Raw genomic sequence first — 25,984 nt, forward strand, 5'->3', positions numbered from 1 at the left:
ACTTAATGAACTGAGCCATCCAGGAGTCCCATTAATGTATACTTTAAATTAGAAAACCTTTTAGGAAAAGAATTTTAAAAACCCAGAAATAGACAAAAAAGGATTACTATGAGAGATTTTTCACTTTATTGGCCTGTGATAGATTTAGTAGATTTAAATAAGGCCATAGAAGAAATGAAAAGATGACAGATAGATAGATAGATAGATGATAGATAGTACTACCCAGAGTAACTTTTGCTTGTCTGGCTTTCTGTGTTATCAATGGCTTTTTGTGTAGAAACATGGAACATTTTCATGTGATTTAATCCCTAAGTATTCATTGACTCATAGATTGTTCCTGAATACTCTCAAATGTTCTCCCATGTTTTTATTTTACATTTGTCTCCAAAGGCAGCTCTCAAAATCAGCATCTCAAGCACTTTCAAGTGAAATCTTTTGCTTCTGTAAATATTTAATATATTTATTTATTGTATTTAATTCTTATCCACAGTATCTTGTTTTTCTATGCTCACTGTTGTAAGACATAATCCCCGTATTAATGTCTTCCCCTTCGATTACTACTTTGTGGTCATTTGTATCCATTACTTCCATTTTTGATTACTTGGGGCCACTCCAGTTTCCAGTTTCCAATCATTCATAGCATTTGAATATATTTAATGTTTATTTATTTATTTATTTATTTTTATTTTTGAGAGAGAGAGAAAGACAGAGTACAAGCAGCGGAGGAGTAGACAGATAGGGAGACATAGAATCTGAAGCAGGCTCCAAGCTCTGAGCTGTCAGCACAGAGCCAGACACGGGGCTCGAACCCACAAACCACGAGATCATGACCTGAGCCCAAGTCAGACACTTAACTGACTGAGCTACCTAGGTTCCCTGAATCGCTCACAGCTTTTAGATCATGACTCAGAGTTTATCTCAACACTACTTTTTAAATAATTTTATTATTTTTTAATTTATCCATTCTGAGAGAAACAGTGTGCACAAGCAGGTGAGGGCAGAGAGAGGAGGAGAGAGAGAGAGAATCCCAAGCAGGCTCTGCGCTATCAGCACAGAGCCCAATGTAGGGTTTGAACCCAAGAACCCTAAGATCATGATCTGAGCCAAAACCAAGAGTCAGACGCTTAACTGACTGAACCACCCAAGGACCCCAATAATTTTATTATTTTTAAAATGAAAAATAATCTATCCAAATTTTGACATTTACTTCCTACCTTGCCAGTCAGCATCAGCATTAATAAATGTACCAGTGTGTTTCTTAGTTACTCACCGTATTTTTACATCTAAATTTCTTTCAAGGATCATGTGAGAGAACATGCATAAGTGAACTTAGGGTAGATCTACCCTCTGTGTTTCTGAACACACTCTCCTTTGCCTACTCAACAGTCATTATCTCTAGTTAGAAATGCATTTCTTTGATGTTGACCAAACCCCAATTTTGTTCAGATAACTGTATGGAGAGCCCTTGAAATAGGGGGAAAATACATCCCTATTACAGACCTAGGGAATTATTCACAATTAAGCCAGTCATAGTAACCTAGTTTGGGAGAAAAATGAAAAAAGCACAAATGTAAATTAAAAACTCATCGAGATACCATTTCTCACCTATCATAGTGGCACAATTTTAAAAGCTTGACCAGGTACTCTGTTGAAGAAGCTGCAGGGAACGGGGCACTCTCATACACTGTGGGAATGTTATGTGGTACAATCTCTGTACAGCAGAAGTTGTCGACATGTGAGGAAACTACATATGCCTTTGTAACCAGTAACCTTACTTTCAGGAATTTATCCGGATGATAAATCTCCATCCAATAATATAAAAATGCAAATGTATTGTTTGTCATCGCAAAATTTGGGAAATTACCTAAATTCCCATTTAGGCATAGCTGAATAAACTATGTCACATACACCAGTGGAGGACTATACAGTTGTAAACAATGAACACAATCTTTATGAACCAATGAAGAGTGTTTCCTGTGAAATATTAAATTGAAAAAAGCAGAGTACAAAAGAATACCTAACATATTACCTTTTGGATAAGAAAGAAGGGGATAAGAAAGAAAGAAAGAAATACACGCATATTTTTGTATAAAAGAACACTGGAAAAAGCAGAAAACAATGAAGCTGGTTAGTATAGAGAGAACAGGGTGAAAGGGGGAAGGGAAAGAAGGACATTTTCCCAAATTCACCTTTCTGGATAAATTTTACTTTTGGAAGCTTGTGTAACGTTCTACATATCAAAAAGAAAATTAAATCAAGAAGCATGGGAGTAAAACTATAGGCAAGCAGATACAAAATTAATTGTTAAATGAATAATATACCCATACTGAAATAAAGACTGGAGAGAGACCAAACTAACTTGAACACAGCACTTTGGCTATAAACAATTCTAAAAGGGATTTTATTGAATCTAAGATGTCACTGACTGTAAGATGGGATTTGATTTCAAGTGTGTTACAGTATGAAAAAAAAACCAGTATCTTAGAATCAATGGATATGATATAATCTGGGAAAATGCATATTAGATGAATAATCCAGATAACTCAAGAGTATTAGAATAAGCACCAAAAACTTCCTTGGGCTTCAGGGTGAGGGCTCTTCTGAGGTTTATGATAAATAATAGTAGAGTCTATGTATATTAGGGGGATGATGATTATTGTTTGATTGGTACAGAGTTTCTTTTTAGGGGTGATGAAAAAGCTCCGGAGGTGAGAGTGGTGAGAGTTGCCTAATATTGTGAATGTACTTAATGCCATGGAATTGTATGCTTAAAGATGGTTAAAATGGGGGCACCTGACTGGCTCAGTCCATAGAGTATGCAGCTCTTGATCTCAAGGCCTTGAGTTCAAGACCCACAATGGGCAAAGAGCTTAATTTACTTTTTAATTTTTTTAATAATTTATTGTCAAGTTAGCTAACATACAGTGTATACGATGTGCTCAAAGAGCTTATTTAAAAAAAAAAAACAAAAAACAAAATCAGGGGCACCTGGGTGGCTCAGTCAGTTAAACATTGGACTCTTGATTTTGGCTCAGGTCATGATTTCACAGTTCATGGAATTGAGCCCTGCATTGGGCTCCCCGGGGATAGTGCAGAGCCTGCTGGGAATTCTCTCTCCCTCTTTCTCTGCTCCTCCCCCCACTCACGCACCTGCATACTCTCTTTCTCTCAAAAATAAACATTTTGAAAAACAAACAAACAAAAAACACTCTAAAAATGGTTTAAGTGGTAAATCGTATATTTTACCACAATAGCAAAAATCACAAAAAAATTTATATTGCAAGGAGATCTATAGAAATTATTTGGGTATATGAAATAAACAATAAAGTATTCTTGAAATCTTGGGGCAGACGAGCCTCTTTCAACAGACTTAAGCAAATTACTGACAGGATAATGACAGAGCATGACACAGATATTGGAGGCGGTAGGCTCTGGCTTCCTGGCTTCATTTCCCGGCTCCAACTGAGTGACCTAGGGCCAGTAACTGATTTTCTCTCCCTCAGGATCCTCATTTGGTTAATTAGAACAGTAATCATAGCACTTACTTCATAGGGTTGTAATGAAGGGAACAAATGAGGTAGTAATTTAAGTACTTAGAGTACTGCCTGAAATAAATACTCTTACCACAACCAAAAAAATGTTTAAATTTTTGTATCCAAGTAACACACTTTGTAAAATATTTGAAATATGTATATCAGACAGTCTATAAATCGGTAATAAGGAAATGAAAAACCCAATAAAATAACGAACACTCAAGGGGCACCTGGGTGGCTCGGTCAGTTAAGCTTCTGGCTTTGGCTCTGGTCATGAACTCACAGTCCTTGCAGTTGAGCCTCTCAACAGCTCACAGCCTGGAGCCTGATTCTGATTCTGCGTCTCCCTCTCTCTGACCCTCCCCTGCTCGTGCTCTGTCCTTCTCTCTCCAAAATAAACGTTAAAAAAATAATAATAATGAACACCCAATTCACATACACAATCTAAATGTCAAAAAATATGAAAAATTGCTCAACTTCACTAATTGTCAGAAAAAATCAGATTATTTTCCACCTATCATTTAGTCAAAGCATAAAATGAGTAATATCGGGAGGTATCTGCCAGGTTTGTGTTTAGATGTAACAAAACCTCCAAATGAAGCTTAAACAGATATGAAGCTTGTTTTTTGTTTTATGTTTTTTCACTCATAATACGTTTGGAAATAGTCCAGAGCTGCTATTCTGGTTTCTCATTGTCATTAGGAACCCAAGTTCTTCTTATCTTTCTTCTTAGCTACCCCTAACATGTGGTCTTTCATCTCTTGCTTTTTTTCTACTGGCTTCAAAATGGCTGTTCCATCTCCTACAATGAGTTCCAGGCAAGAGCACTTTGAGTTTACTCCCTTACAAGCTTTCCTGTGCAGCCCCTCTCAGCTACTTCTACTTATATCTCTTGCCAAAATTACACCACATACCCACTCCTAGGTATTTTTTTAAGCAGGGCATTTTTTTTACTCCAAACAGAATTGTACAGTGGATATCAGCTAGACTATAGCAATCTCTGCTATACCAGTGTTAGCTAGTATGAAAACTATGGTGTCAAAGTCATAATGATAAGAACTGTGATATTTTTATTAATAGTTTATTAATAGCAATGTGTAGTTTTTAAATTTAAATAAGGCATTTCCAATTTGACTTTATGTTTGTAATTGCATCATAATTGATGGAGATTCTGACACAGAATTCCCTGTGTCAATTTCAACAATATCATCTTCACATTCTGATTATCAGGTTTTTTTTTTTAACTAGAAGATACTTATTTAATCTTTTGAGAATTATGGCAGTTTAGAAGAATATTTTTTAGAACAATACAGTGTATAATTTTAAATGTAGCATAAAACTTCCTACAATATTACAAAATATAAATATAAATGATTCATATTAAAACCATTTAAATCAAGAAAATTATCAATATTTATATATTTTAAAAGAACAATATTTTAAAATATTTATATATTTAAAAGGTGCCTGGGTGGTTAAGTGTCCGACTTCAGCTCGGGTCGTGATCTCGTGGTCCGTGAGTTCGAGCTCCGCGGTGGGCTCTGTGCTGACATCTCAGAGCCTGGAGCCTGTTTCAGATTCTGTGTCTCCCTCTCTCTCTGCCCCTCCCCCACTCATGCTCTGTCTCTCTCTGTCTCAGAAATAATTAAACATTAAAAAAAATTAAAAAATTAAAAAAAAAGAACCTAGTCAGTTGTGTAAGAACAAATATAACATGTAATATTATTTTTTCAAGTTTGTTTATTTTGAGAGAGAGAGCAGGCAGGGGAAGGGCAGAGAGAGAGAGAGGAAGAGATTGAGAACCCCAGGCAGCCTCCATGCTTGGCACAAAGTCAGACACAAGGCTCCGAACCCATGAACCATGAGATCATGACCTCAGCCAAATGCAAGAGTCAGACGCCCAACTGACTGAGCCACCCAGGTGCCCTATATCTAACATGTAATTTTTTTTTAACGTTTATTTATTTTTGAGACAGAGAGACAGAGTGTGAGAGGAGGAGGGGCAAAGAGAGAGGGAGACACAGAATCTGAAACAGGCTCCAGGCTCTGTGCTGAAGCCCAATGCAGGCCTTAACTCCAGAACTATGAGATCATGACCTAGGCCAAAGTCAGATGTTTAACCGACTGAGCCACCCAGGCACCCCGAACACGTAATTTTAAGGCAAAGGATCTGCTGAAGTCAATGATTTTAAAATTCTTTGATCAAAAGGAAAAAGGTAGGAACGCCTGGGTGGCTTAGTTGGTTAACTGAACAACTTCAGCTCAGGTCATCTTCTTGGGGTTCATGAGCTGGAGCCCCACATCGGGCTCTGGGCTGACAGCTCAGAACCTGGAGCCTGCTTCAGATTCTGTGTCTTCCTCTCTCTCTGTTTCTCTCACACCACCACCCCCCCAGCCCTCTCTCTCAAAAATGAATAAACATTAAAAAAAAACTTTTAGGGGCACCTGGGTGGCTCAGTCAGTTGAGCGTCTGACTTCAGCTCAGGTCACGATCTTACAGTTTGTGGATTTCAGCCCTGCATCAGGCTCTGGGCTAAAGGCTCAGAGCCTGGAGCCTGCTTTGGACCCTGTGTCTCCCTCTCTCTCTGTCCCTTGCCCACTCACACTTTGTCTCTCTCTGTCTCAAAAATAAACATTAAAAATTTTTAATAAAAATGAAAATATTAATTAATTAATTTAGGGGCACCTGCGTGGCTCAGTCAGTTAAGCCTCGGACTCCTGATTTCAGCTCGGGTCATGATCTCACAGTTGCTGAGTTTGAACCCTGCATTGGGCTCTGCACTGTGAGTGCAGAGCCTGCTTGGGATTCTTTCTCTCTCCTCCTCTCTCTGCCCTTCCCCTGCTCTCTCTTTCAAAATAAATAAACTTAAAAAAAATTTTTTTTAAATTTTTCTAAAGGAAAGGGGTTGGCAAATAAAAACAAGAACATTTCTGGTAAACAAAGAAATTTAGAACTGGCTTGCAAACTTAAGATTAAATGCAGTTTTACATGGCGAGTAATTAGCAAGGATTAGAGGTTGATGGTTATTTTCTGCAGGATGAAACACACAACATATACATACATACATACATGCATACATACATATGTGACAGAAGAAAAGTGCAAAGAAAGAAAGATGTTTAAGGATTATGGCTTTTATTTTTAATTAAGATGCCTTTATAACCAAAATACCAAAAACTGATATTGCACTCACCAAGTCTCCTGACTGGTCTGCCAATGTCCAGCCTTCCCTACTCCTGTCAGACTGCTGAGGTCATAGAACAGAAAGTACAGGAATGGCAGCAAGACAGACTTGGGTATTCATTCCTATTCCACCAGTTATTATCTGTGTGACTTGGACGTGTTTTTAAACCCCTACGTATCTGTTTCTTTATGTGTAAAATGGAGGATAATAGGATTATTGGAGGATTAAATGAGAAGATACAAGTGAAATGCATAGTCTCTAGGAAGGACTCAAAAAAGCATTCGTTTTTCCTTGACAGCATAACTTGACTAAACTTTTCGGAAGCACTCTTTTCACAAACTCTCTTCCCTACCCCCAACTCTAAGAACATTCTCTCACATTAACTCCAAACACATTTGCTTGCACTTCAAGTACTTGCCTCCCCAAACACTATCCATGGTTCCCATTTCTCCTCTGGGTATGTTTTTCTATGCTCAATCCATTTTCTCTAGGAACTTTGAAAATAACCATTCACATTTGCAATCTGAGCTTTCCAGGTTTGGCTGAAACTCAGCCTCCTTTAAGCCTTTATAGATAATAGACTAACGTCCTCAGATACTGCAACATCTACTGCAATCATACACGTGTCCCTTCTCTTCAGTATTGTTTCATCACCTTTTCATGTTTTGTTCTTTAATGGGTCTAGTACTATTTACAAGTCACTTGAGATCAAGATTTCCTCCAGCCTGATTTCCCATCATATGACCTATTTCTGTTGAAAGAAGTAGCTTTCCAGACCACATTTCACCCATGTGTTCTCTACCAAAAATAATAACAATTATATATATATGTATATATATACATATGTGTGCGTAATTATGTATGTGTGTGTGTATATATATATACATATATACAAATATATATATACATATATACGTATATATATGTATATATATATTACAAATATATATATATATACATACGTATATATGTATATATATATATTTGTAATTTTTTCCTCTTCTCCAGGCAACTTCAAGGTTTTGCTCGGGGAGAAGGTTCAAACTTCAGTTCATATACCACCTTTCCTTATTAAAAAAATTTTTTTTAAGTTTATTTATTTATTCTGAAGGAGAGAGAGAGCATGAGTAGGGGAGGACAGGTAGGGAGAGAGAGAATCCTGAGCAGGCCCCATGCTGTCAGCGCAGAGCCCAACATAGGGCTCGAATTCACCAATCTGTGAGATCATGACCTGAGCCGAGATCACGAGTCAGACGCTTAACCGACTGAACCACCCAGGTGCCCCCAAATGCCACCTTCCAAAAGCTTTCTGTAACTGTTGCCCAGGAGGGAAAAGACAACTAACATGTTAACCCCCTTACTGTACTATTGGATAGGCACTTGTAAATGTTTCTTCACAACCTGAAAAGGTAGACCTTACTGAGCCCTTTTAACAGATGGGAATCTGAGGCTGGGGGAAACTGGATGCAAGAACACACCTATGAAGTTGGCAAAGCCAAGATAGGAAATTTGCCTTCTTCTTTCACTTGGGTTGAGTTGGCAGTAGTATGTGCCTTCTATATAGTCAGTATGGCTGTTTAGCACCTGCTGTACGAGGGATCTAGCAGTTAACAGTTGTTCAATAAATATTTGTTGAATGTACAAATCATTAGAACTCAGGAAACACTGCAGTAAATGCAGTAAAGAATGCTGGAGCTGGAAGGGACACAGATTGTTGTCATACAGAAAATTCATGAAAGGGAGGCTTCAAGATATTAGGGTCCACAGCTACTTAGTTGCAGAGATAAGACTAGAAAGAATTCATTTATACACCCAATAAATATTGAATACTTGCTATGGGAGAGTGCTAGACTCTGGGGAGACAATGCAGCTGAAGAAAGGCACAGGTTTCCCAATTCCTCTCCAGAGTGCTGAAACAGCCCTGCCGGAGACTAAGGTGGGTCTAAATTCCCAGAGAAAAGGATGTGAAGGGAGAACCGGAAGAGATTGGTCTGGACCCCAAGTGAGTAAGAAGGGTAAAAGAGGAGCCACCCTTGACCCCCACGGGCCATTTGTCCTCCAAGCCACAAGGGGGCGCTGCAACCCTCCGCGTCCCTAGCCCCGCCGGCGCCGCCAGCTCGCCTGTTCCCGGCGGAAATGCCCAGGCGATGACGGAAACCCAGAGGGAGGGGAGAGAAAGAGCGAGAGAGGGGGCGAAAGAGCCGGGAGAAGCGGGCGGGCGGGCGTGAGGCGGCGGATGGTTAGCCTCTGTAGGGTGTTGCGCCGAAGACCCGCGCCTCACTCCCCCCTAAACTTCCCTCGCCCTTCACCGACTCCAGGGGCGCGCAGCCGGGCGGGCGAGGGTCTCGAGGCCCTGCGCCAGGAGCCGCCCGCTGGCCTTGGGCGGGGCGAGGGGCCCGCAGCCACCCTCCCCGGCTCCCTCCTCTCCCGCTGGGAGCTGGCGGCGGCGTCGGCAGCGAGAGAGGGGAGCGGCGCCCGGGGTAGGGGTGGGTAGGGGCGGGGAGGGGGGAGGGAGGCGGCAGGGAAGGGGGATCGGGCCGCCATGGACGACAAGGCGTTCACCAAGGAGCTCGACCAGTGGGTCGAGCAGCTGAACGAGTGTAAACAGCTTAACGAGAACCAAGTGCGGACGCTGTGCGAAAAGGTAACAGAGAAAAAAGAAATGTGGGAGCGTTTGGCTGGGTGGGGGCGGCCCCTCCCCTCCCGGGCCTGTCCGCCCTGTGCCCCGCGTAGCCGGTCCGGGTCCCCGTCGGGCTGCGTCTCCCGGCTGGGACGTCCACCCGGGCGGCGGGACGGGCCATTCCATGACCTGGCTTCAGGGGGCCTCCCCGGGCTCCACCTCTCCTCTGGGCCCACCCTAGGGCCCCGTCCGGAAGCTCACTTCGCTGGCCTAAGGAGTCCGGTGGAGATGGGCGGGGAAACGTGGCATCAGGAATCCACGCCCTAGATTTTATTGGGGTCACCGCCGCTCTTCTGGGGATTACTGACCCTAACGTTTCACGTGGGGACTGGCGATCTCGGCGCTTTAGAATGCAGGCAAATTAATGCAGTCTCATTTGAAAATGCACCGAAAGTTAACCTGGATGTTATTACTATTAATGAACTTTTTAGTAGACGTAGGAATTTTTTCAGGTGAATCAGGGCCTTCAAAAAAATCACTAACCTGGGATGTGTCACGCGTTTGTTTGTGGAGGGCTGGCTGTAATGGCGGGCTGATGTTTTAAATAGAGGTTGACTGTGGTTGAAACAGATGGTGACTGGTCTTCGCACTGAGTGGCCTTGGAAGCAAAATGTTTATTGTCAAAAAACAAGACGGCATGTCTTAAGTTTGGCAACGGTGATTACTTGAAATGATAAATGGGAACGTGTTTTGGTGCACAATAACCCTTTTCAAAAAGTTATTTCCGTTTCTATTCTGTCTAAAGTGGGTTTGTTTTTTGTTTTGTTTTCCCCCTATCCCAAAGAATAATAAAATATGCAGGGGGTTAACTGCTGACAGTTGTTCTTGATTGAGTGATCTTGGGCAACTTTCAGAATTCTGTATCCATTGTTTTCTTAACCACTGGGATCATTTCGCACTCTCCATTTTAAAGTCTGGAATTTTTTTATTCATTTTTTATAATGAGACTAAATTTTCACACGTTTTTGTGTAGAAAAAGTCCTATAGGAAAGAGTAACAAAGTTATTTATTCTTACTGCTGTGGGGTTTGTATTTTTAAGGCATAACCTGTAAGAGTTGTTTGATCATTTTGTTTGGAAATCAGGACGCCTCAGAAATGCATTGAAGAAGGAAATCATAGGGCACTCTTAAATTATGCAACTTACAGATGGAGGAGTAATAGCTAATAATCTAGAACAGTGTTTTTAACAAGTAAGGTTGCCAAGGACTGTTGTGTATTAAATAATTATAACTCTTAACACCGGAGAATTTCTGTAAATAGAACTGCCAACCCAGTGGTGTTTTTTTTTTTCTTTCTGAAACAAACATTACTTATAGCTTCAAGTCGACATTGTTTTCTTATTTGATAATCTATAATTTCACGAGCCTTAAAATTTCCATTTTAAATTGCTCTCTCAAGGCCTAGTGTCAACATTCAATTTTGAAATACCTAGTTTTGAAATTAGTTGAGTCGGTTAACCCTGCTGTATTAGATACAGACTTGAAGTTGTGAACAGAGTTGGTGTTGAATCAGTTTTTCCCTTTGACTAAAATAATTTTAAGATACGTTTATAGAGAAGAGTATTGTACCACTTCTCAAGCACACTTAAGTCACTTTATTTTATTTTATTCATTTAAGTAATTTCTACATGCAACGTGGGGCTCCAACTCACCACCCCGAGATCAAGAGCCACAGGCTCCCCCTGAGCCAGCCAGGCACCCCTCAATCACCCCCTCAATCACGCTTCAGTCTTAATCATCTGAGGAAGTTTTCTGTATTTGTTAAGAGAGATTATTTGTACTTCACTTAAATAAATTGGACTACAGATCTCTAGGACCTTATAGGTATATTTAAGCTTATAAGTTCCTCACTCTTTTTAATTTTTTTTTTTTATTTTGAGAGATAGCGAGCACATGGGCAAGAGGGGGAGGGCAGGGAGAGAGGGAGACAGAGAAACCCAAGCAGGCTCCCTGCTGTCGTCACGAGCCCAGTGTGGGGCTCAGTCCCATGAACCATGAGATCGTGATCTGACCCAAAATTAAAAGTCAGATGCTTAACTGACTGAGCCACCTAGCTACCCCACTACTTAAAAAAAAAAAAAAAAAAAAAAAAAAAAAAAAGCTCATATCCACTAAACATGAATTTTTAAGTGAAAATAACCCAGCCTTTTATCTGTGGCCTCTATCCCTTAGGTGGAATTGCCAATGGAATGGAGAAGTGTAATATAGTATTTCTTTCTCACCACCCTTTTGAGCAATGCTTAGTTTTACAACCCTCTCATGGCCACTGTGGTATTTCTTGGTGGCATATGTATTCTGTCTTCTAACCTTAGTCTTTGGTTTCCACTTTATATCTCAACCCCTAACATTCTTTTTCCTGACAGGTGTGGTATTTACTTACAGTGAACTCTGGTAGTCAGCATATCTGAGTTTAAACCCAGTCTCATTGCACCTCTAATTCCTGTTTTGTAAGACAAGAGTAACATTAAGATACTACCCGGATAGGGGCGCCTTGGGTGGCTCAGTTGGTTGAGCGTCCGACTTCAGCTCAGGTCATGATCTCACGGTTTGTGGGTTTTAGTCCTGCGTTGGGCTCTGTGCTGACAGCTCAGAGCCTGGAGCCTGCTTCAGATTCATTCTCTCTCTCTCTCTCTTTGACCCTCCCCTGCTTGCGTGTGTGTTCTCTGTCTTTCTCTCTCTCTCTCTCTCTCTCTCTCTCTCTCAAAAATAAATAATAAACATTAAAAAAAATTTTTAAAGATACTACAGATAAAGTACTGACAAGCAAGAAGCCCTCAGTGAGTGAATCTTAGAAAAAGCCAAGTAAAAATAGCCATTTTATCTTGTTTTATTTTTTATTTATTTCTTTAATGTTTGTTTATTTTTGAGAGAGCACGCAGAGAAGGAGACAGAGAATCCGAAGCAGGCTCCCAACCAGGGCTTGAACTCAATAACTGTAAGGTAGATGGTGACCTAAGTCGAAGTCAGAAGCTTAACTGACTGAGCCACCCAGGTGCCCCCGTTTTACCGCGTTTTAAATCTGTCATCTCATTTTCTTTTGGGAAAAGATGCAAATTAAATAGCTGTGTAGATGTGACTGTGTTGATGTGAGGTTTTATGTGTAGTGGTTGTATAACCCTGAAAAATATAGTTTCTGTATTTCATGTAGTCTCTGTTATCTGAAGCACAAAGTACTAGAATTGGTAACAATTTTGTGAAGTGACTTTAAACTCCTTGCCTGGTCTACTTAGTACTTCCTCTACCTGTCCAGGTCAAGAATGGCAGGCATAAAGAAGGAATATAAAAGAAAAATAAAATGTTAAACCTAGTTATACAGACCATCTTTTGGTTCAATTCTTTGTGACTACGTGGTTTTTTGTTTTTTGTTTTTTAATAGGAATCTTTTGGAGTCTAATGAAAATACTCTATAGGACATTGCTTTATATAGTGGTGATTTTTTTCCCTCAAAATTAAATTCCTGTTCTAATTCAGGTTGCCTAAACACTGAAGGAGTCAGCTGAAATTGAAACCAAAGTGGGACTGGTAAAAGCCCTATTTTGAGAGAATGGCAAAAGTAAGATCCATCCATCCAAAAGTAAGGCCATCCAGTGCCAAATGGGGAAGAACTACAAAAAATGTGGTCTGGCCTTCCAGGTTCATTTTTGTATAGAAAGAAAATTATTTGCATAAAACAGTAAGGTACATCTTCTGAGAGGACTAGCTCTTAAATTAACAGTCCAGCTTTTGAAGCTAATTGCAAATTTGACTAATGTGCACAGAGAATCAGTTTCTGTGATTCATTTCTGCAACAGCAGTGTGTACAGTAATTTTAAAAGATAGTATGCCTGGAGAGCCAGTCTGGCGCTGTTCAGGACATTGTGTGACTAGAACTATATTTAACTCTTTGTAGCATCTCAGGAAGAGAAACTTTTTAGGCTCTTTTACACAGTAAACTTTATTTTATACTGAAGAACCCGGGCAATGATACTGTAAGTAGGTAAGGAGATTTAGCTATGTGCTAGCAGATCTTTATTCTGATGATTACAAAGTGCCTACTTAGAAAAATTTTGAGGCTTGGGGCACCTGGGTGGCTCAGTCGGTTAAATTTCGGACTCTTGGTTTTGGCTCAGGTCATGATCTCACCATTTGTGAAATTGAGCCCCACAGAGCACAGGCTCTGTACTGACAGCAGGGAGCCTCCTTGAAATTCTCTCTCTCCCTCTCTGCCCCTCCCTCTCTCAAAATAAATAAGCTTTTTTTTTTTTTTTTTTTTTTAATTTTTGAGGTTTGTGTAGGAGTGTAAATATGTAAATCTTATGTTAAACTAATGGATATGTTTCTGGGTTGTGGCCTCAGCCTTGAAATAAACAGAAATATTAGGATATTACTTACCTCATTAATGTGAAATAGTGTACTTAAATACCTGAATGCTTAAAACCATCTTAATGAAGATTAGAGTCTCATAAAAATGAATGATTTTTGTGAGCAAGAAAAATCTCTTGGATTACATTTTTCTTTGATAGGTTGTAGCTAAAAAATAGTGGTCTTAGTAATCAGAAAGCCTAACTGGTGCTTCATTTTAACTTCTCTTAAGCTCGGGTGGTCCATTTGATAGAGTCTAAGATGCAGTGATGTAGAAAGTAGCTCCTTCCCTTCTAACTGTAACACAGAATGACCTCATTACAGTGGACTATGAGGTTAAAACCCAATTTTGCTGACCGAACCAGTCGTCATTTTCCATGCTTATCTAAGCCAGCCTCTCATAGCAGGCAGGTAAAGAAACTAAACCAAACTAGACTAGCACGAAATGCTAATGATTAGAAAGCAGACTTTTTAAAATCAGTTCATTTCCCAACTCTATATGATGTGTAAAATCATCTCTGTAGGTAGATAAAATGAAGATGTCTATATTACATATTTTTTTCACATGGAATAGTTTTCTTTGTAGTAGGTGCCTTTTATTCTAATGTGAAGAGGCTGTAGGAATTTTTTCTTCACAGTCTTTTCTTCTGGATAAATACTATGAGGGACTTGCTGAATGAAGTCCTTCTTTGGTAAAAGGAAACCAAATACCAGAAGTTGAAGATAAAATTAATGCCAAAACAATTGCTGTGTTTTAAACTGTATCTGTTTTCTGAACTTAGTTTTTCTAAGAATGGCATTAAAATCATAGATGTTAATCTATTGCGTGTAAGAATTTGAGTCTACTTTAAATAGGAATTTTGTTTTGAAGTGATATGCTTATACTGATTCTTCTTCATGTAAACATAGTTAAATGTGATCCTAATCTTGGTTCTTTAAAATAACTTACATAAAGAAATATTTTCTTCCAGACTATTCCTTTACTAATGATTAAATCTTGTCTATGCTTCTTGTATCTTTTCAAGTCTAAATTTCTTTAAGAATCATATTAATCTAGGGAATGAGGTCAGTTCATTACTGATTTGGTTTCTTTTCTGGGGAATGGTGGGGAGCTCAAGCCTAGACTTGGTTTGCTGTCTCTTGTAGTCTGGGACAGTTGATTATGCCTTGCAAACTGCCCTTTTTTGAGCAAGAGTTAAATGATAATCTTGAGGTACAGTCTAAGATAAGTGACTTGCACTACAATGGCATTGTGATATAGCACAATGAAAGCATGCAAAGTTCCATTGAAGATCTGTTAAATAATATTTTATACAAAGGCGGTCATTTTATTTTGGGAATAGGATGGGAAGGTGAGATCGTACCCTCACCTCTTCCATCTTACATGAAATATTTTTTGAAGTGACCTTTTAGCATGTAATTTTTTTAATGTGCCAAAGTAATATGTAGCCTATTCTTTAATTTTTCTCATTTCATTTCTAGAGAGGAAAATACTTACAAAGTGTCTACTACTTTTGAAAGATTTCCCACACGACCTAGATAAGGAGCAGAGTTGGCTCTGCAGTCTCGCCTTTGCTTTAGTAGCAATAGAGACACTTCTTGGAGAAATGAGAAAGAAAAGAAAAGAATGGTTGAATAAATGCTGGCATTGTATTTTTTACACCATAGATTCAGCAAATTTTAGTTGCACTCCTGTGTGCCAGACGCTGTTCAAAGTGCTGGAGATTCAGCTGTGAACAGAAGAGGAGACTGATGATAAACAGATTTAATAGAATGCCAGACGGTGATTCTTGGTAGGAAGAAAAGCAGAGGACAGAAGAGAGTGATGGGCTTGAGCTTAGGAGGCTCTTTGAACAGACTAGTCAGAGAAAGCCTAGCAAATTATTCATTAGATGATTTACTTTTGTGATCTGAAAGTGTGTTGCAGGAGTTAGAGGGCACATTCCCAAGACTACCCTCGTTTTTGACACCAGTTACACGTCCTGTGGGTTCCACAGCCGCTCTCTCAGGTTCAGTAATTCACAGGAAGGCCTCGCAGAATGTACTCGTGATTGCAGGGAAAGAATACAGATTAAAATCAGCCAAGGGAAGAGACACACAGGGCAGAGTTCAGGAGGGCCTGATGTCTTGTCTCCAGAGGCAGAACTGGCACCGGGTCACCCAAAGCCCTCATCGTGAATCACCTTGTTAGACCATCCAGTGGTCACAGCCCCCAGGCAGAGACACTCTCATGAAGCAGGACATTCTGGGGCTTAACAGTCACCTCCCAGTAGGCAAGAGCAGATGCCAGACCTCTCTTTGGGGAAGGTTCTTAACATATACAGATTTTTACTTTGTAACAAATTTTAGGTGACAAGAACTTGTAATAAATAATTAGGGGGGAAATAATGCCAAAATACATGAAGAAAACATGGGTAGATTTATCAGAATCTTAGAGTGTGTAGGATATGAGGTATTTTCCTACAAATTGAGTTGGTACGTTCTTTGTTGTAATTTCATAACATTTTCTTTTCTTGATTCTGTAAACTCTGAAAATGCAGAATGTTGACCATTTAATGTTTAAAATATTCTTTCCCTATTCTTGTAATTTTTACTGGACATTTTAGCATTTTTGTGTAGTCAGATGGTTCAGCTTTTCCTTAAACTTTGTACATAAGAAACACTCGGAAAAGAAAAAAATTCAGATTCCTTAATTCCATCCCAGAAACTGATTATGTTTTGGCATGTCCAAAAATCTGCATTTAAAAAAAAATACGTATTTTTTTTAAATTTATTTCTTTTGGGAGAAGGGGGTGAGGCTCAGAGGATCCAAAGCAGGCTCCAGACAGCAGAGAGCCCTATGTGGGCCTCGAACCCACAAACCATGAGATCATGACCGGAACCAAAGTGGGATGTTTAACTGACTGAACCACCCAGGTGTCCCTGCATTTTTTTTAAATGTTTATTTTTGAGAGATCGAGTGAGTGGGGGAAGGGCAGAGAGAGGGGGAGAGAGAATCCAAAGCAGCCTCCACACTGTCAGCACAGAGCCTGACGTGGGGCTCAAACTCACAGACTGAGATCATGACATGAGCTCAAATCAAGAGTCAGATGCTTAACCAGTTGAGCCACCCAGGCGCCTCTACCTTAAGTTTGGATCAGCTACCAACATTTTTTCCTTTGTGTTTTCCATGTTGCAAGATGTCTCTGAGAACTTCTTTACTGAGATTTTTGCCAGCATCACTTCCTCTGGGATATATTCATTCTCCTCATCACAACCACTTTCTTCATATATGTCAATAAATTTCCTTATTTATTTATGTCACTATTTATTTTCTAGCTGCGTATTTAGAGCCTCTCCAGCAGCAGCAGTATCCATATCTCATAGACAGCCATTTCTTTGATATATTTTTTATTTGAATTTCATTTTGAATTTTACCACTTTTCATTTCTTTGCTGCAGTTTCATCATTGTTGACCAAATCCCTCTTTTTGAGTATCCATTTTTGTAAAATGTCACATGAGTTTATTGCTAGAAGATAAGGAGGCAACATAGCTGTACATTTTGCTCTCTGGGTGTAAACCTAAGAACAAATGTGCTATGACCCATCCCTAAAAGTTTTGAAAGAAGCGATGTGATTGTTATTGATTGTGATGCTGCACCTCTTGCTTATATAGTAACTTGTATACCAGCAGCAAAAAATAATAATAAAGTTATTTATTTTGAGAGAGAGGGAGAGAGCACATGAGCAGGGGAGGGTCAGAGAGAGAGAAAGTCCCAAGCAGGCTCCTCACTGTCAGCAAAGAGCCCAAAACAGGGCTTGAACCCACATATCATGACATCATGACTGAAATCAACTTGGACGCTTAACTGACTGAGCCACCCAGGCACCCTGCAAAAAAAAAAAAAAAAATTTTTTTTTAAGTAGGCTTCACACCCAGTACAGAGCCCAGCATGAGGCTTGAACTCACGACCCTGAAATCAAGAGTTGGCTGCTTAACCAACTAAGCCACCCAGGTGCCCTACCAGCAGAATTTTTAATTACAGTAAATATACTGTGGTAACTTAAATTTGAACCTTGTTATTGTGGGCCTAATTTAACTAAACCATGGTGACTGAAATTCATGCATATAGGAACTAATACAAAGTGAGAATTGCCTGTATTAAAGAGAAATTATTGGGGTAGGATTCATATCCACTAAATAATTTTTTTCTAACCCCATTGGGCTACAGCAGTATTTCATACATTTTCGTCACCCCAAAAAAGAAACCCTGTGCCCATTAGCAGTTACTCCCCATTTCACCCTTCCCCCATCCCTTGGCAGCCACTAATTTACTTTCTCTATAGGTTGTCTCTATAAAATGTCTCTATTCTAGATATTTTATATAAATGAAACCATGCAATATGTAGTCTTTTGTGTCTGGCTTTTTTCAGTTAGCATAAAATTTTCAAGATTCTTCCATGTTGTAGCACATATCAGTACTTCATTCCTTTTATTGGCTGAATAAATTTCTATCATATGGATATAGCTCTCTGGTTGTTTTTATAATTAAGTTCTTGCCATCTGGATTTTTTTTTTTGAAGTTTAAAATTTTATTTTTCAGATTTAAAAAGGACTTTTTAAAAATTTTAACACAGAAATGTAGGGAAAAGAACACAAATGCTCTTCACTGTTGCACCCACCTTCCCCGACCACTGCCTTCCTACCTCAGAGACAAACATAGTTTTCCAGACCTTGTTCTTGAGAGGCAAAAAACATCTGTTGGGGAGGGGAGTGTTTTTGGTATAATGTTATTATTAAAATGGGATCATAGATATAACATCGTAAAACTTTTTTTACTGAACAATATATCATGACCTATATGCATACACATACCTCATTCTTTTTATTTCAACAGAGTATATGACTTATTTTTATATGTGTTTCCAGGCTTGAAATTGCTTGGCAAACAGACAGATTGACTGTTGCTGAGCTGAAAGGAAAAGTTCATTTCCTTGTATTTAAAAAAAAGTCAGCTGTCATTTATCATTTATGGAAGAAGCTTGTAACTATATGGCTAAAGTCAAAAACACAAGAAATAGCAAGTGTTGGTGAGGATGTGGAGAAAAAGGAACGCTTGTGCACTCTTGGTGAGAAGGTAAATTGATGCAACCACTATGGAAAACAGTATGAAGTTTCCTCAAAATATTAAAAATAGAATGATCATATGATCCAGTAATTCCACTATTGAATATTTATCCAACGGAAACAGAAACACTAATTCAAAAAGATATATGCGCTCCTATATTTATTGCAGCATCATTTATAATAGCCAAAACATGGAAGCAGCTGAAGTATCCATCAATAGATGAATGGATAAAGAAGATGTATGGTATAAATGCAATGCAATATTACCCAGCCATAAAAAAGAATGAAATCTTGCCATTTGCAACAATATGACTGGACCTAGAGGGTATAATGCTAAGTGAAATAAGACAGAGAAAAACAAATACCATATGATTTCACTTGTATGTGGAATTTAAGAAACAACAACCAAAAGAGACAAAAACAGACTCTTAAATACAGATAACAAATGGGCGCCTGGGTGACTCAGGTAAGTGTCCGACTTCAGCTTAAGGTCACAATCTCACAGTTTGTGAGTTCGAGCCCCACATTGGGCTCTGTGCTGACTGCTCAGAGCCTGGAGCCCGGTTCGGATTCTGTGTCCCCCTTTCTGTCTGCTCTTCCCCCACTTGTGCTCTGTCTCTCAAAAATAAACCATAAAAAAAGATTTTTTTTAAAAAAAGTGATGATTACCAGAGGGATGGATGGGGTAAGGGCATGGGTGAAATAGATAAAGGGGACTAGGAGTACCTTGAACATTGAGAGATGTGTAGAATTGTTGAATCATTCTATTGTACCCCTGAAACTAATATAGTACTGTATGTACTAATATAGTACTATATGTTTGAATAAAAAATAGGTCAGATGTCATTTATGGAAGAATCTTGGAACTATAGGAGGACAGGCACCCTGCTTATATTAACTTAGGTCTGTAGGATTTTTAACTTCATTTAATCTCATCTCTTTCATAGATCAGTCTGTTCTGTAGCCTTAAGATGAATTTACCTATGTTTTAGAGCACATTATTTACGTGTAAATAGAGGGGAAAGAAAATTTGCATACTGACTCTGCCAAAACCAAATACAGTAGCTTTTCATTAATATGGGTCTGGTGATGGGCACCAGCACAAAAACAGAAATAGAATTTCACCTGTTGGGCAGGGGAGATTTTAGTACATTTACATACTATGCGTTCCTAAAACATGGGTAGGAGGGAGAATATTTTTTTCCTCCTATTTTATATAAACATCATTCCCAAATTTTTGTTTTCTCACTTCTCTTCCTAAGATAGATTTGGTTCATAGCAGCAAGAAAGAACATGTCTTAAATGGGTGAGAAAGGAAACCAGTTTAAATGGATGGGTATACAGCATTCCATGCAGCAGTAACAGCTTCCTGCCAAGTGGCATTTACCATCCCCACAGTCCTTCACTTTACAGGTTTAAACTTGGTCTTATCCGTGTCCTAGAGATAATTAAAGTTTGGGTGTTAAATCATATTAAAAATCACTCGTTGCGGGGGGGGGGGGGCGGCGCCTGGGTGGCTCATTTGGTTAAGCATCCGACTCTTTGTTTTGGCTCAGGTCATGATCTCACGGGTTCGTGGCTTCAAGCCCTGCATTGGGCTCTGCGCTCAGGCAGTGTGGAGCCTGCTGGAGATTCTGTCTGTCTGTCTGTCTGTCTGTCTCTCTCTGCCCCTCCCCTGCTTGCGCGTGCTCGCTCTTTCAAAATAAATAAACTTAAAAAAATCATTCATGAGAATTACATATACAATCACAGGTGTATAAAAAGAGTTGACATAGCAGTCCTGAGACCACTATCTGTAGAAAGGCCTCATTTCAGGGTTGCCCTTGTATGGAGTCTGGGAACTTGAATTTGGGAAGGGTTCCCACCATCCCATTACGAATGGCTCACCTGTGCCTAAACTTTGTATGCAAACAGTATGATTTATGCTGAGCACATGCTTTCCTCACTTTGGTATATGCTTGGCAAGAGGGTGCCTGTGTGACCAACTCCCAATTACAGATCTTGAGCACGGAGTCTAATGAGCTTCTCTGGTAAACAGCATTTCACACTTCTTGTCACAGCTCATTGCTGCAGGCATTCAGTGTACTCTGAGACTCCCCTGGGAGAGGACTCTTGGAAGCTTGCACCTGATTTACTCAGGACTTTGCCCCCATGTGCCTTTTCCCTTCGCTGAGTTCACTTCGTATCCTTATATTGTAATAAAACCTAGCCATAAGTGTGACTATATAATTGAGTTCTGTTGGTCTTCTTTGCGAACCTGTGAACCACCAGGAAACCTGGGGATGGTTTGGGGGGGCCCTGGCACACAAAGGTTTTTACATGGAGAATTTTAAATATCAGGCGAACTGTATACTTCTGCCAGTCCAGCACATGATTTCCCTGTAGGCAAGTCAAAGTGATCTTACAATAATATCACTTGGTGAGCCAGGAATCCTGAAGAAAGGGTGTGAGTTAAAAATCAAGAGTGTTTAAAACATCAGGGGATCTATACAATGGAGATTAAAACTGAGAGGTGGGATGGATATCACACTGGCCTGAGAAGTACTTTCTTCACTACTATGTAGTGTAGAGGGAGTATTGCTGTATTATTGTGAAACAGATACATTCTATATCATATCTTAACTCACCAGGTAGTTTTGTGAAACCTGTGCTGGGTTAAGATAACCGTATATCCTTGAAAGAACAATTGACTTAGATAATACTTGTATTTTGGTGCTTTTTATTTCTATATTTAAAGTAAGACAGTAAGTGATAAGGGTTGTATATCAAGCAGAATTTCTTTTCAGAGTTGGAACCATCAGCCGAGTGTTGTTTTTTTTATTTTTTAAATAAATAATAGTAATAAATAGAAGACATCAGCTCCGAATGAACATTCTAATGATTTGTGCTGTTCAGTTTGATTTTTCTTTTCCTGAACATAATTGGGAAGCTGTCTTGTGAAGTAAACTTGGTTAAAGTTTCTTTCATTTGTGATTTTAGACATTTTTGAGCTGTTTGTCAGACCCACGTAGGAGATGATTGATAATTTAAAATTTCCTTCAGTTGTAATTGGAATTACACCTTTTAGTGACTCTACCCTCATTCGGTTTGCATGCCAGTGATGGATTGGGGCAGCAGGGAACGTGTGTCTCAGCCAGTGAGCTGTAGCAGGGTGGCTGAGTGGGACTTCTGAGAAAGTTTTCTAAGATAGATAGACTAGGCTAGCATGTACTCTTTAGTCTTTTGTCCCTTTGCCTTCTTGCTGAAATAGGGCACCAGATACAGTGACTAGAGTTGCACCACCAGTTTGTGACCCTGAGTTGACAGTTGTGTTCACTGCAGATCACAAGGTAGGTGGAAAGAGTCTGCTGTCCTGGTGACCCTTGAGAAGCTGCACCAGTCCAGGATGCCTACCTCCAGGCTTCTTGTTTAATGTGACAAAAATAAACCCAGTTTGTATTCTGCCCCCGCCCCCACCGCCAAAAGGGATAATTTCAGTATTTTAATGATTATAAAATAATGTACTTACCACACAGCTAAAAATCAACCCCTAAAGAATATCAGTTTGCAAAAGGATCGCTATTTCCACATTAGGGAATCGAACTCACAACCCCAAGATCACGAAAAGTATATAAGGTTACACAGATTTGAACCAGAATGGGAGTCCCTGTTTCCTGAAAGATTTCTATACATATAATCTCTAACTAACTATAGGCAAAGAGAAGAAAAAACATGGGCTACATTGTTCATAACTCTTGGGAAGGCCTACCAGGCTAATGTAAGCAGAAACAATATTTGGTAGCCTAGAATCAAAAGGAAACCTGGAGAGGGGCGCCTGAGTGTCTCAGTCGGTTAAGCATCTGATTCTTGATTTCAGCTCAGGTCATGTTCTCATGGTTCATGGGATTGGGCCCTGTGTCAGGCTCTGAGATGACAGTGAGGAGCCTTACTTGGGATTCTCTCTGTCTCTGTCTCTCTCTATCAAAAGTAAATAAACTTTAAAAAAAAAAAGAAAAAGGAAAGCTGGAGAACTTAGCTTGGAAATTTTGTAGAAATTAACAAAGAATGGAGCCACAGTCAAAATCATACGTGAGAAATGTTTTAGAACACTGGAGAGAATGGCTCTTTTGGAATAGAACTTGCTATTGTCCCTACTGCTTAGAGTCACTTCAAATTAAAAGTCTGGGCTAAGTACATCCAATTGGCATAGATGAATCTGGAGATAGACTTTGTGATTCCTACAATGTGTATGCAAACTTGCATTGCAATTTGTTTTACATATTCTAACATCAGTCCTTAGGATTAGTTAATAGGACACTAATAGTCACTGAAAACAAGTTGAAGTGAATGGGATACATGTCTTTGTAGAAATGTGAACCTGCTTACCCTTACATGATCTCTCTCTTTCATCTTACATGTGGGTCAGCAACAGAAGCATTAACATAGAGATTTTGTTAAACTTTTTAGTTTCCTGACCCCTTTATACTCTTAAAATTTAAGTTCCAAAAAGAGCTTTTCTTTATGTGGGTTGTATGATTGATACTTTATTAGCAATTAACGCTGAAATAGCAAAAGATAAAGTTTCTTCAACATAGTCTCAATATTAGTTTCTTCAACATAGTCTCAATATTACACGTCTTGGAACATTTTTGTTTTTGTTTAATTTGAGCGTGTGCGAGAAGGGGAGAGGGGTAGAGGGGGAAGAGAGAAAATCTTAAGCAGGCATTCAGGGAAGGAGCCCAATACAGGGCTCGATACCATGACCCTGGGATCATGACCTGAGCTGAAATCAAGAGTCGGACACTCATCCAACTGAACCACCCAGACACCACACAAGTCTTAAAAGTATGAAAGCCATCAATATTACCAAAATCTCTTTACCTAGACTTAAAAATAACTTTTTGATAAAATACAGAAAAGTATAACTTTAAATTACATTTTAAGTCCATTACTATAAAAATAGTTACAAGCCCTCTTCCATTTAACAGTTCAAACAAAGATGGCTAATTCAGAGACTCATCTTCCCAGACACTGTTGTATAGTTTCTTAGGGTTTCTCAAAACTATGACCTCTTAATGTTGACTACCAGTTAGTGATTTTTTAAGACATAGTTTGTTCTCCAGATATCTTTAGATGATAGATGTCCGTATGTTTCTGTTATCTTGTGTGCTATAAATATTTTCCCAGGCTTCTCCTTTTATCTTTTTGTATGAGAAATTTTTATTTTGTTTGGTGGAGCCCATCTAAACCAGCCTGTTGATGCTAGAGGGTTTACCTGTTCCTCTTTTTATCTCTGGTGCCTGGCCTACAACACACACTTCACAAATGTGTGTTACATGTATACATGAACATTACTCTTCAGGAGTATTTTGATGTGTCAGGTGATTGCTGTGTATGGTATACATCAAAGTGAATGGATTATCATCTTAACAACTGTTGTCCTATACAGTTACAAATGTTAAATAACTTTTCCTGTTTTTGGTAATGTTTCCTTTAGTAGATTTGTACTTGTGATTAGCTTGTTAAATTACTGTTATATGACTTGAGGATTTTCTTTAACTCTGCAAAATCTTGGTTACTTGCTCCTGTTTACTTGAAAAGCAAGTTTTTGCTTGCTAAGTAAATGACAATGATTTTCTCATTTTAAGCCTGTTGCCATTGACTTTTTTTTTTTTTTTCCAGTTGATAGTTACATTGCAGGAGGTTATGTTGCTTTTGAAGGTCTTCTGCTGATTGTTTCTCAATGTTCAGCTGTTTTATAGGATCCTGTTGACTTTGGGATTTGGCTTTTGTAAACTCAGTTTTCTATTGAGGAATTTCCTTCTCTACGCCCCTGCTTCCCTGATGCGTTAGTGGTTTGACAGGACTTGGCTGACTTTGCTATAAGTATTTTGCCCTTGTGATCTAAACCAGCTATTTGGAGAACCTAACACTTAAAAATTGGCCAAACAGCTTCTTGGAGTGGAGTTCCTAGACCGTTTTCCTTATTTTAATAGGTGATCATGAAGTAGTTTTAGGACTTACCTTTTTCGTTTATATATCAAATGCCCTTTATATCAATATTAGCATTAGGTTTCATATGTGTAACAAAAAACCCAAAAAAAGCGTTTAACCAAAGTAGCAGTTTATATTTTTCTTATATATATGCATATCTGGAGGTGATATGGTAGCCCTACAAAGTTACTAGGAAACCACAGACACTTGCCATATTATTTTTCTGTGGCTGCTGTAACAAAATATTACAAACTGGGTGGCTTAAAACAGTAGAAATATATTATCTCACAGCTCTGGAAGCCAGAGGTTCAAAATCAAGGTGTCAGCAGGGCCACACACCCTCTGGAAGCTCTAAGACAATCTGTCCCTTGCCTCTTAACAGCTTCTGGTGGCTGGTGACATTCCTTGGCTGCATCACTTCATTCTGCCTCTATCTTCACATGAGGGTGTGTGTGCACTTGTCTGTCCGTCCAAAACTCCCTCTGCCTCATTATGCCTGTTGCGATAATCTAGGATAAGCTCCTCCTGTCAGAATCCACAATCACATCTTTTTCATGCGAGGATAATATTCACAGGTTTTGGTGATTAGGAAGTGACTATATCTTTGTGGGTATTTTTTCAGCCTTGCCACATCTTCCAGCACTCTCTTCTGCTATTACCAGGGAGCAGCTCTTGTCCTTGTGGTCTGAGGTGGTTTTTGAAGTTCCAGCCATCCCATAAAGCATTCCAGGAAACAGGATGGAGAGTGATGAAGGACATGCCTTCATTTCTTTAAGGAAATTTTCTGGTTCCCACATAATACTTCTTACATCTCACTGACCAGAACTTAGTCTCGTTGCTATCTTAGCTACATAGAGGCTGGTGCTATGGACTATTTGTGTCCCCCCCAAAATTTATAAATGAAGCCTAATTACCAATGTGATGGTTTTTGGAGAGGGGGCCTTTGAGAGGTAGTTAGGTCATGAAGGTAAAGCTCCCATGAATGGGATTAGAGCCCTTATTTAGAAGAGACTCTGGAGAGATGACTTCCCTCCTTCTCTCCCTCCCTCCCTCCCTCTCTCTCTCTCTCTCTCTCTCACTCTCTCTCACTCTCTCTCTCTCTTTCTCTCACTCTCTCACTCACTCACTCTCTCACTCACTCTCTCACTCACTCTCTCACTCACTC

General features: G+C 39.3%; 1 protein-coding gene across 1 annotated transcript in view; it reads left to right on the plus strand.

Moving 5' to 3' along the window:
* The first annotated feature begins 9,252 nt into the window (after positions 1 to 9,252).
* Positions 9,253 to 25,984, plus strand: part of PPP2CB (protein phosphatase 2 catalytic subunit beta) — a 33,711-nt gene continuing 16,979 nt past the window's right edge. Inside the window, exon 1 of the mRNA XM_049631654.1 lies at positions 9,253 to 9,362. Coding sequence (XP_049487611.1) covers positions 9,261 to 9,362 — 102 coding nt within the window. The 5' untranslated portion in view covers positions 9,253 to 9,260. The remainder of the gene's footprint in view (positions 9,363 to 25,984) is intronic.

The sequence above is a fragment of the Panthera uncia genome, chromosome B1 (genome assembly GCF_023721935.1).
Source record: "Panthera uncia isolate 11264 chromosome B1, Puncia_PCG_1.0, whole genome shotgun sequence".
NCBI lineage: Eukaryota > Metazoa > Chordata > Mammalia > Carnivora > Felidae > Panthera > Panthera uncia.